This window comes from Sturnus vulgaris, chromosome 18, assembly GCF_052056855.1.
Source record: "Sturnus vulgaris isolate bStuVul1 chromosome 18, bStuVul1.hap1, whole genome shotgun sequence".
Taxonomy (NCBI): domain Eukaryota; kingdom Metazoa; phylum Chordata; class Aves; order Passeriformes; family Sturnidae; genus Sturnus; species Sturnus vulgaris.
The window spans coordinates 6,369,915-6,382,543 of record NC_142260.1 but is presented as its reverse complement, the minus strand read 5'-3'; the positions used below and the strand labels follow the sequence as shown (position 1 = coordinate 6,382,543).

Genomic DNA, 12,629 nt, shown 5'->3' with positions numbered 1-12,629 from the left:
TTACCCTTCTTCTTCCGTACTGAAGCTTGGAAATAGAAAGGGAATGAACTGTGAATCAATTCTGAAGGTAATTTTTAAAATGCTAAATCCTCGTCTGTCATTTTGAGCTCAAACATTTTCCTTCCCTCTAAGATGTCAGTCTCTCCCTGCTCACCTCTACTAAACAGGTATCACTCAAACCACAATAGATAAAATCTGCTTTTGTTCTTATCAGGGTTTATGATAACTACGAGGAATTTCTCCCCTGCAGGTATTAGGGATACATGCAGATTTTTTTTTTTTTTCTAAGTTCTTTTTTTAAAACAGTAATTGGGGCAACTTATTGATACAGGGCTGTCAAACTGTGACAACATCGGGCATTTCCAAATCTTTGCAGATTGAAATGGAAAGGAATCATTAGCACACTGCCATCTTTTGGATTAATTAATTTAAAGAGAACAGCTCAGATGGTCTGCTCTGTATTATGAAGAACAGAATAGCTCAAAACATGTCAATAAAACTGTAAGTAGGGTTCAGAGCCAGGCAAAGGAAGTGACTGTAATGACTGCAAGATGGATAGTTTTTCTTTTTAAATTATGTTTAACTTAGCTAGAAGACATTACAAAACTATGCACTCTAAGGGAAAGCAAATGGGGAGTTTCTCTTTACATTTTTCTTCTATTACATAACAAGGGACATTCAATAAAATTAAAGGCATCACATTCAAAACCAATAAAAAGGAAATACATCTGTACACAGCACATAATTAGCCCGTGGGATTCTTTGTCACGAGACATTGTTTAGACCATGAAGTTCTCCAGTTCAGGAAAAAGGGTTACACATAGGTATTGATGAGAACATCCACAGTGCTCATTTATAAGTTCTTCCTATTTGGTTTGCACATATATGTCATGAAAGAAATGCTCATTCATTAGAGAGTTTAATGGCTATAAAAATGTGGGTGTTCTCATAGCTCTCACAGATGTCCAATATATACACAAATACATAGAGGGAGCTATAAATTATAGATAAATACACACATACAAGCTGTGTTTTATGTCAGGAGACAACTTTAAACTGATGATAGGGAGAACATTTTCCCTGTGGAAGCTTGTTCAGCTGTTGTGCAATTTAAGAATTCTCGTCCCTTCTGGCAACAGCCCTTTTCCAGGACAAATATGAAAATAGGTAGACCACAGATGTTATTTGGAATAGCAGTCACATTGTTTGCTAGGGTGGCAAATGTTCAGAATGTCACAGAAGTGGCATTTACAGACTTTTTTAGGAAGAAAGCAAATTTCTGCTACTACTACAGCTTTCTTAGGGGGCAAACATCTCTGGAGCATGGTGCAGGACTACTCAGAACAGAAAACTCCTGCCACTGCAATGTCTGCCCCATCTAGATAAAGGTATCAATGGGAAATGTGCTTAAAAATGGAAATAGGTCCCATGGCTGCTTGTTAAAGGAGTTGCAGTGGCTTCTGCCACTTGGTGAGGACAAACAGAAGAGCAAGGGCCACAACCTGAGCAGGGGTGTGAGAAAGATAAAATGTGATGGTCTCCATTAGGGACATTACTATTAACAAGCTATTCTCCCCCAGGAAAATGCTGTTTCTGCTTTAAGACCAATATCTCCTGTGGAAGACTGAAAAGTCAGAGAAATAGAAGAATATCCTCAGCTTGAAAGCAATTGGCAGAAGAGGATAACAAAGGGGCAAAAATGGTGCCTAAGTATTGCTGTCCCCCTGGGAAAGGTGGTTGATAAACCAGCAAAGTTTTACAAGCTCTCAGCACTCCATGAAAGAAAAGCAAATATAAAACATCCAGACCCACAAAGTGTGCTCCAGAAATAATATTTTATATTTTAATCCTCGAAGAAAAATAAAGGAGCACTCATAAGCTGTCGATACCTTGAATTAAGCTCCTAAACTTCATTGTACATAAAAACCAAATATTCTGAGACATGCTGGAGCTAAATAACCAGACTGGGGTGGTTTTTTTGGTCTTCATTTGGTTGTTAGACCATAGAGAAGACACTACCCACTTCAACACCACCTTGCTGGGAGACTTCCCACTGGAGTTACGTGACTTGACTCACTAAAGGATGGACGGGATCCATCTGCCCCAGAAAACACTGACTTACAGGGGGAAAAAAGGGGCTACAAGGCTTTGATTTGTTCCAGCTGGCCTTCAGATGAGTCCATGTCAGGAAAACCCCAAGATTAAAAAATTAAGTATTTAAATCACTGTAGAATTACATGGAAAAACGGTTTTATTGTACGGATTATTATCATCTATTACTCTGCAGTGAGGGATGTGGTTTGGTTTTATACCCGTTTCTCACTTGCTAAGCACACTGTTTTACTGTTATAGCCACATAGAAATATGCACTGGGCTTTTCTCTTTTTATATATGATTTATTCCTATTTTCATGTCTTAAATCTAGTTGCAGAAATTTTAACTTTTAATGACCTAACAGATTAAAACCAGGAAGAGAAGAACAATTACCTTCCTCATTTCTAGAAAATGAATAAAAATTCCTGAAGAATTATGCATATCTAGAATGTGGATGATCAAGCAAAGGAATCTACAACCATATTTCTCAAAATTAGCAAATAAAAGACTGAATACTCAATAATTTTTTATTACCAATAGTGAGAGGAATTAAGTTTATATCATGCACAGAAGTCAAAGTGATATCATAATATGCACTTTTTCAGATCAAATGAAACAAGTTGAAGTTGAAGCTGCTTTAATACTGTCAGCTTTTAACAACAGCTTCTGGCAGCTTACCTTTATCCACTAATGAGAGGCCACAGAAATTTAAAATAAAACAATATTAGATGAACTGAAAATTTAGAAAGCAAAGCTAACAAAACACACAGCATTATTTTCTTTTTTCTTTTTTTTCTTTTCTTTTTTTTTTTTTTTTTTTTTTGGTGGATGTGCCAAACTTTGATGATGCATAAAATGTATCAACATTCCCTTGCGCAGCAGTAAAGGCACAAGTCTCCACAAAAATCAGTCATGCGAGTCATGCACATTTTGAACTCTCCAAAGATGCAGCATTCTTAAAACCTCCTCTGCTCTAGACACTGTACACAGTGCAGCTCCCTTCATCAATTTCACATAGAGACATATAGATAGATATTTACATCTCCACCAAGCCAGCATGCTTGCCAAAAAACACTTTCTTACCAAGCTCTTCAAGCTCTGAGGTCATGGACTTAGACCGCAGGGTCAGTGCAGTGGTTGGAGCTCGCTTAGGAGGTGGTGGGGCTGTGCATGGGACAGAAAAACACACAAGTGTCAGCCAAAACACACCCTCTGGAAGCCCTATGCTCACAGCCACTATTCCATATCCATTTAAAAGAATCAGCTCCATGAAATAAGGCGAGAATAAATACCTACATGCGGAGGAAAAAGCCCTGAGATGCTTTTCGTGGACTGAATTTCTCCACTGTTTCTGGCTCTAGCGTAGGTTGCTTGACACATCCGCAAGCTTTTATGTAACAGGATACATAGAAACATTTAAAGCTAAATAACTGTGCACTTCTATTTCCCAGCAGGAAAAGGGCTTTCTAGAGAAAGGAGCTCGCAGCAGTGGTGCCCCTTCTGAGAAATGTGCGGGGCTGAAAACCTCCTGGGCACCAGCCAATCCCTGGCAGATTAATTTAATCTTTGGAGAAACTGTTCAATCTGAGAAATGCTGGAAAGAACATTCAAATCTATCTGTATTGTTAAGGTGACTCTAAGGGAAACAGGTGATCCTCAGAATATATAAGGTCTTAAAATAACAAGGCAATAACCTAGCACAGAAACTACAACCTGTGCTTCAGTATCCTGAAAACAAATATTTCTAGTGGTCAGAAAAGTTCATCTCATTCCACCCCCTGCCACAGGCAGGGACACCTTCCACTGTCCCAGGTTGCTCCAAGCTCCATCCATCCTGGCCCTGGACACTTCCAGGGATGGGGCAGCCACAGCTTCTCTGGGAAACCTGAGCCAGAGCCTCATCACCCTCACAGGGAAGAATTTCCCACTAATATTTAGTCTAAACCTGCTGCCTTTCAGTTTAAATCATTGCCCCTTGTCCAGACACTACCTTTAAGGCCAATATGATACATACCAAAAGGCAAAAAGGTTTGTGTAAAATGTGTGAACAGTAATTCCATCAAGCCAAAAACGATGCAGGACCATGCTGGGACATCATTTAATTTAGTACAGCCTTTCCCCTCCATTCCACAAGCTGGTCTCACTCTCTTTTAAAAAAAATTACTATAATTTTTAATAAGCAGTGGAGATGAAAACACTTCCAGCACAGAGAGAAAGTTTTCATTTCATGGAGCAGGAGGGAGTGGTGGAGTGCCAGCCCCTCACCTGCCCCTGAAGAGCCAGGTGTGTGTGAGTGAGAACTCAGGGGCTGGGGGAGGAACAGGAACTGCTGCTCTAGGGAACACCAGCGAGCAGCAGCAATCTTTCCTGCTTAATGATAATTATGAGGGCCTAATGACTTCCCAGCATAGCTGGGAAACCAAACTCAGGGGCATCTAAGGTAAAGGAAACATGTAAATTTCTCTTTTTTTGGGGGGGTGAAGTTTTCGTGGTGGCTTTTTGAATGAGTGGGTGAGAAACACACTGCTGAACTACTCCTATCTCAAGTACTTTTGAAATTAGTAAAAGATCATCTGCTCTCAACGTTTTTCCTCTCCCACTACTGCAAGAAATTTTACTACAAGATCCTCAAACAAATACAGGTGAAAACCCCCAAAAAATGAACTTCAACATCAAGCATGATGAGAGAATATTGATCTTTTGGCCACATGTTAATGTCTAACCCAACAGAATTAAATCACTCCAAATTAAACAAAAACAGGGTATTTAAAATTTTAGAAGCAAAGTCTAATAAATGAGAATTTAGAAAACAGCTATTTCGTGCCCATATTTGGTTTTCTATGAAGGAAGGGCAGGAGAGTCCATTAGGAAGAGAAAAAAAAAAATGTACCTTTCTTCCTTGCTGTGTCATCTGGGTCAAGATTCCTGGTTACTGTGACAACCTTCAGCACGAGGTGATTGCCCCCCTGTCGAATCATGTTCACCACCTGCCTGTGGCCGACTTTCACTACATTCTCATTATTAACCTGCACAGAAAGGAAGGAGTCTTTTAGATTAAAATGCAGAAAATTTTTGTTCTATCATTTTTATAAACAGAACCTGGAAGGAACAGGTAGAAACAGAATTTCTAGTTACTGCCTTTCAGGGAAAATATGTATTTGAGGAACAGTGCATAACTGACATGATGACCAGGAAACAAAGCTATTCCTTTGGGAAATGCACATCTAAATAAATTCAACCAAATCCTGCCCTTTACATATTTCATTTACAACAACTAGAATTTTCTTTTTGCAAGTTTCTGGAAGGATCTCCTGTCCTGGAAGCAAAGGCAACAGGACCATAGCAGGCCCAAAGAGTGTCCATGGAAAAAGAAGAGTTAAATACATGAAGCTCTGAGAAGCTACTGTGGTCATGCCAATTAAACTTCAAACTGCACTGCAACACTCAGCTAAAGGAAAAAAAAATTAAGAAAAAAAATAAATACATATATGCACTCTCTCAGTAATTCCTAGTGCTAAATCATCCTTTTTACTGCATATGTCTTTCCATAATATCAATTAATAGACATAGAGGAAAACAGAGGCATAAAAAGTGTAAATAAGCATGGCTAAAAGTAATTTATTTATTCATTCAATCTATAAGCAGTCACTGAAAGTTATCTGAAATTTGAATGATGACAACATGTAAGACTGAAGTGCTGCCTGTGCTATTTGAACACAAAAGATATTGAGGAATGGAGGAAGAGCTGCTGCCAGGATACATGCTGGGAAGTTGATCTCTCTCCAAAATTCCACTGACTCAGTAATATTTCACTGAGATCACTCAATGCCTTCCAAAATGAACAGTCATTTTCAAAGTAAGTGTTTTTAGCCTCTTCTATTTATTCTGACAGGCTGGGCATCTCACACTCGAAAGGATTTACAGTTTAGAGCAGAATCTCTCATTAAATATTATTGCTGTTTAGCAGAACAAACAGCTCAAGCCTCCCCACTTCAACTTGAAATCATTTTGCCATCCATTGTCTGGAAGGAAAACCTTCCCTTTTTTTTTTTCAGGCTTCAGCTGAGCCAAAATGCATTTTAATGAAGCAAAGCATTGGAAAACCATCTTTTCATAGAGTGCTGCAGTTGGAGCCTACGGGACGAGCTGTGTGCTCTGTGCCTGAGCCCGAGGTGCTTCTGGAGATGCTTTTTTGGTTCCATGTCCTGTGACGTAGGTGGAACACATGCTGAACATCCAGACCTGTTGAGCAGGCAAAGATGAAGTGCTCTCATTCTGTAGGTGGAGGGTATAAAAGAATATTGATTTAAATAGGACTCCTGCTGGTTTACTTTTACACCTCCTTAGCATCTGGTATTTAATTCTAAGAGATATTTATTCAGCTGGACCAATGGCGTCTAAATTTAATCTGTCTAAAATACTGAAGCAAACGGCATTATCCATTTACTTCTGAATTCCTTCCAGTATTAAAGCCTCAACCAGGTAATTCTTTTCCACAGGAAAAAAAAATCATGTAATTAAGAATTATGGAATGTAACCACTCTATTTTTACTGGAATTAAATATCAAGCCAGTAAGGATTACAATGTAATCCCTAATGCTGTCAAAAAATAGAGCCCTCCAAATAAATCAAAAGTCAATATTAATCAAACACATGTACACTTCACTAGTGTAAAGTGATAAATGTGTAATATGATAAACAGCTTATGCAGCATCCCATCTGTTCCCATCGTTCTGTGCAATGATATTTAACATTTAGAGCAGGAGCAAATATATACAACACATTTTTTTAAAGCTGCCTCAGAAACAGAACCTGTAAATGACTGTTTATAGCAGCTTTGTTGAAAAGGCACAGTTACAAAAGCTGGGACTGAAAAGATTTATCTGAAAATAAATAAAATAAAAATATTGATAGGAGAGCTGGAGGTTATTTAACTCAGAGTCTCGCAGAAATACGAGAGAACAAAAGAATCATGAAACCAGCAGAGCAGAACCTCATCTTCACTGTCCTTAGCACCTCAGGGGGTAAAACTGGAGCATGATTACATAGCAATAACTTGGGAATTGTCAATAGTTTATAAGTATTTCAGTGACATTATTTCTTTTACCTTTCTTCAATATTTCATCCAGAAGCAAACGACTGCAGGAAGGGTTGTTAAGCAGTGAGACAGCAGAGTTCAAGCAGGTTGAACTGTCTGACAGTTTTAGTTTGATATTATTCAGCAAAACTTTTCCAGGTGTGAGTAATTTGAGGCAAATCTCTCTCAAGTTCCACTTCAAGCTTTGGCAGGGGGAATTTGTAAACCAGTAAAGCAGATATCAATTCCAACTCAATAGGAATTCATTTCATAATCACCTCTGCCAATTAATTTCACAATCACCTGTGTTCTTGGTATTAAATGTAATCCCATTCTTTAAAACACTCAAAAACTACTTTTTCTTTTAGTGGCTTAGTGTTTGGAAGGAAGCTCTACAACCAAAGGGTAAAGTTGTTTTGCAGACACAAGTTTGTAGTTTTCCCTCTTCTTCAAGCCAATCTTTCCACATATTTTCTGCAATTTTTCACTGCAAAACCTGAGGTTCTTATTTTTCTTTACCATCTCACAAAACATTCCTGCACCAAGATTTTTCTCCTGTGTCCTTCATAAATAAGTGAAAATAAATAATAGAAATAGACATGTGAGGAGGCTGGGTCTCTGCCACATCAATGAAATCTGGTCATCCAATGAACCAAATGCAAGGAAAGCTGTCCCTTGGGACAGCCCACAGTTTCAACAACTCCTCTCTATCCCCTCTGGACTCTTGGGAAAAGCCTCAGAATTCTGTAATTTTGAAAATCATCCTTTATTATCATCTGGTTACTGGGCAGTGGGATGGAAATTACTTTGAAAGAATTAATTTATGAAGTAACATATCTCACAGATTGAATGTTTTTAAAAATAATCTAAACAGGCTGGATAAAAGCATTTTTTCCCTGAAATGCACAGTTATGTAATGGGTTGAATATAATATAATGTAATATATTATAATACAATGCAATATCATATAATACAATAGCAAAATAACCTGCACACTGTAAGCTGGCAGATGCAGGAGCTGGAACACATTCACCAGAGCAGCCTTCCCGTAGGAAGGTGCAAAAGGGAAAAAAAAAAAAAACCACTACCAGATAAAGACACCTTTGCAGACTTTGTTCCATTAATTAAAAGAAAAAATTTTAAAAATACATTGATTTCTTCAATGCATCATCCTAATCCTTCCATTACCAAAACATTCTCTCAGTGGAAAAGGCAGTCAATCATTTTTAACAGTGATTAAGCAGACAGAACTCCATCATTATGCCTGGAATGCCCATTGGAATGGTTGAAGTTGGGAATCCACATCCTCCCAGAAGAAGCTTCTCAGAATCTCTTCCTTATCCACTGAACTACTTGAAACAAACCCCAAACAAACCCCCAAACCTGTTACACACACTTACAACCCCCTGCCTACACAGTTTTTAAAATTCACCCTTTTTGATAAATATTTCACACACGCGAACCCAATCACAATTTGTACCAGTGAAAATAAATAGCCCACGAGTGATTTTGCAGGCTCAAACGATGCTTCTGCATTTCAAATAACCACGGAGCTGTGCACGTGGCCCTGCCTGTCAGCAGCCAGTAAGAGTTTCCCATCTGGAGACTCAAATGTGAGAGGAGGAAAGACACAGTGACCCAGACACTTTTGGGGAAGTTATTTGTGCTCTCAGTGCCAACCTGGGGTCACCCCCTGAAAACCAGCAATGGGTTGTGGTGTCTGTGGCCATACTGGGATGGGCTGGGGCAGAATTTAGCACAAACCAGCAAAAAATATCTCAGATTTGTATCTGACAAGTATATTTAGTGTCAAAAATCCTATTATTTTATCCTCTAAATTCATCCTGGATTTAACAGGCTAATGGACAGCACAAGGGTACAAAGAGAATCCAGAAAGGCTTCTGAGAAAGTAAATTTGAACAAATTCTCTTGGCAGCATTCTTCTCCCTGAGCATCCCAGGAAAAGCCTGAATGCAGAAGTGAGCACGAATGCAAATGAGGAGGCAAGTTAAAAAGGTCCAATGCCAAAAGATGCTTTTGTGTAGTGACATTTTATGTGCTTAGAAAATGCATTTCACCACAAATGATATCGAGATTCACTGTCTCAAAAGCTAGCAGATGATTTTAACCTGTGTCTTAGATTAAAATAGAAAGTAATAATATAATATATAAATTTATATTAATTATATAATATTTATAAATTTATGAGTCCCATAATGGAAATTAATTTATGAATTTGTCTCTGCAAACCCAATTATTCCCATCACACCACAGAAGTTTAAACATACAGAAGCAATTGGCTTCAGTCCACTGGGCTCCAACTATTCATTTATTTCAACAGTTTCTGAAACAGGCCTTAAATAACCTCTGGAAAATTCCTGAAGACTTTTTAATACAAATGGGAAGTTTGTTTACAATCTGATCTCCTACACAAACATCACTGATTCCCACTGGTGTTTGACCATATCCCATTTATCTACTTTGGTGTAAAAGATGCTTCAGAGGCTTCATGCACTCTGTTGATCTAAAAGGTGCTATTAAAAAGAAAAAGAAGAAAAAACTTCACAGAAGCAGGGATACAAGCATGTGGAAATTCCAGTTGACATCTTGCATTAATGATGTTTTTGCAGTAATCCACTTGCTCATAGATTTGCCTGCCCTGGTGGCCTTACTGCATGGGATGATGAAAAGATGAAGCCAGTGAGCATGGAATTCGACTGGGTGATCAAAGGAGGCAACTTCCCACCTGAATTCTGTCATTTATGGGGTTTCTCCAGAAGAAATATTATAGGGAAGTATTTGACAGCCTTTCTAAAAAAAAAAGTACATAGGAATTAAGGGAAAACCATCACAATCATTCGTTGCCTTGCTATAGTATAAATCTCTTGGCATAAACTCAAATATTGGGGCACAAAACAAAATCTGAGATGCCTAAAGGAAAACGCCCTATGGAGAGACAATGTCCTGGAGATTCTGTCCTGTCACCACATTTCCCCCTGTCTGCACTTGGGGAATGTTGTGCCTTTTCTGCTGCAGCTCCCGTGGCAAAGGGAGATGTTACTGCCTTGTGCTTGCTCTGGGCAAGGGCAGCAGGACAGGCTGGAGCCTGGTGAAAGCTGCGATCTCCAGGGCTGCCCCAGCAGTGGCAGAACCACTGTCCTGTGGATGTGGGCTCTGCTGGGGACAGCAGAGCTGTCGAGGAAGGGCTCAGCCAGCAGTGCTCCATCCCCCCGAGTCACACCAAAGCCTCAGCTGTGCTCAGGAACATCTATTTCTGAGAGAGGCACTGGAAGGAAGAGGCATCTCAGATCATAAACTCCAGACTCCTTGGTTGTTATGGCAACTGCATCACAAAATTTGTTTCTTAACATTTAGGCAAGCTCCATCTTGGAACTTCTCAGATTTCTCATCCCTGCTATTCCTGTTAGGCCCAGAACCTCTGAGAAGAACTGGTAATTCTTCTAATCTCTGTCCTAGGTGTAACCAGTTTATATTAGTTTTTATTCTGTGTCAAGCTACCAAAAGCCTAAATATCCTTTATTTTCCCCTTACTTTCCCAGCATTCTGCAAACATATGTGGGAGTAATGTCCTGCCTTGGTTAAACACATGTTTTAAGAACATGACAAAGTTGAAAACCTGAATGGAGCATAACAGCTGTCAGTCCTTCAAAGACCTTTTAAATTTTTTTAATGTGTCTAACTATAGTCAAACCAGCCTATAAAGGTGGTCATACATTCATCTGTGTTTCACCCAGCTAAGACTGGCCCCATGGCAGTGTCTGACCTCCCTCAAGGGAAATGCACAACTTGTTTTCTTCTAGTAAGTACAAACTCACTGGATTAGTTTGGGATCAAAGATGACGCCCCAAAAAAGCAGCAGGGTTAAAGGCTACTTTTCATCTCTTACCCATGGCATGATTTGAAATGCAGAACTATGTTAAATTAGCACTCTCATCTAAAATTTTGCATTTTGCAATCTTATATCTAACCTGAAAGCTGTTGCAAGTAAGTGACTCCCATCCTCATGAGACTACACAGAGCATTTAAACATCACTCAATTACTTGGACCCTGTCTTATTAAAAATAATGGCCTCCATTAATAAGTACCTGTTCCTATTTTGAATCCTTTGGTTTAAGTCACATTTCATTGGAGAGGTTCAATTAATTTTATTGCAGTTGATTGAACTGCAGTGTTCTGCAATCAATTAAGTGGCACTTGAGATGAATTCGTCCGATGTCTTCCAGGTGCAAGAGGTGGCAGCTTCTCATGTTTTAACTTCTCTCAGGAAAAAAATCCAATGAACTGTGCACATCTGTTTTGCCTCTTTTCTCCTTAAAATAAACTCACTGAAGATAAGCCGAAAAGTAATTTTTTTTCCACATTCCAATGCTCAAAAAAATATGTATTAGTTTAAAATTCAGTGGAATTAAAATGAAGTTTGAAGTGCAACAGAGAGTGCCTTTACATTATTCATCTTGTGAACATGCCTCTTATATTGAATTTGTTCTCATAGCCTATAAATTATGGCACAGAGACAGCACCAAAACCAGGGTACCAAAAATAGCAAACTAGAGGTCACCCATATAGTAAAGAAACCTCTCTGGCACATCTGCCCTTCACAGATTAAAGCATGCATGAAAATCTAAAACTGCTTAACCACTGCAACCAGAGCTGCTTCCACCTCATTCCCCTGGCATATCCACAGTCATCCTCCTCTCCTGGGGGCTGCTCCAAGGTGGGAGCAAACTGGGAAAGGAAAGGAAAAAGGAAAGGAAAAAGGAAAGGAAAAAGGAAAGGAAAAAGGAAAGGAAAAAGGAAAGGAAAAAGGAAAGGAAAAAGGAAAGGAAAAAGGAAAGGAAAGGGGAAAGGGACCCAAGGTGCTCATCAAGCAGTGGGAAAACAAACTCCCATCCCTCCATGCTCCTCTGCTGACCAGTCACCCACATCCCAGTTTGCCACTCCCTCAGTGATGCTTCACAATGCCCTTCTGATAAATTGACTCCAGAGGGAAAAAAAATAATCAAAACTTAAAAGGATAATTTTGCTCTGGATCGCGGGCTGTCAGTGTGATCTGCCAGCTCCGGGCAGCACAGTGGGTGGAGCTGGTCTGTTCTGCCCAGGAGTTTTAGAGGAGCCTCCTTTGGGCAGCCCTGTGCCATCCTCAGCTCCCCCAGGACAACTCCTCCAGGGCAGCAGGAAGAACAGGATCCCCTTCGGGCAGAGTGCATTTCCAAGCCAGGTCTATCCCTGGAGGCAGCTCCAGCCTCCTCTGTGCTGCTGTGTGGGACAGGACCGGGGAGCAGAGGGAGCAGAGGGAGCAGAGGGAGCAGAGGGAGCTGAGGGAGCTGTTCCCATTCCTGCTGTGCCCTTGGAACAGCACCCACCTGCACACCCTGCCCCACAAACGCAGGAAGGGCTTCAGACCCCAATTAAACAATTCCCACCCCAACGCTGGAG

The 12,629-nt window shown here is 39.8% G+C and overlaps 1 protein-coding gene across 6 annotated transcripts in view; it reads right to left on the bottom strand.

The window, feature by feature from the left end:
- The window catches only part of SHANK2 (SH3 and multiple ankyrin repeat domains 2), a 258,071-nt gene that overhangs the window by 36,495 nt on the left and 208,947 nt on the right, over positions 1-12,629 (bottom strand). For 4 of the 6 annotated variants that reach the window (XM_088175303.1, XM_088175304.1, XM_088175305.1 and 1 more), the window contains 3 exons: positions 4,985-5,120; positions 3,178-3,258; positions 5-25 (listed from right to left, as the gene is read on the bottom strand). In XM_088175303.1, the coding sequence (XP_088031429.1) occupies positions 5-25; positions 3,178-3,258; positions 4,985-5,120 (238 nt within the window). The remainder of the gene's footprint in view (positions 1-4; positions 26-3,177; positions 3,259-4,984; positions 5,121-12,629) is intronic. The other 2 variants (XM_088175306.1, XM_088175308.1) reach the window with 1 other exon arrangement.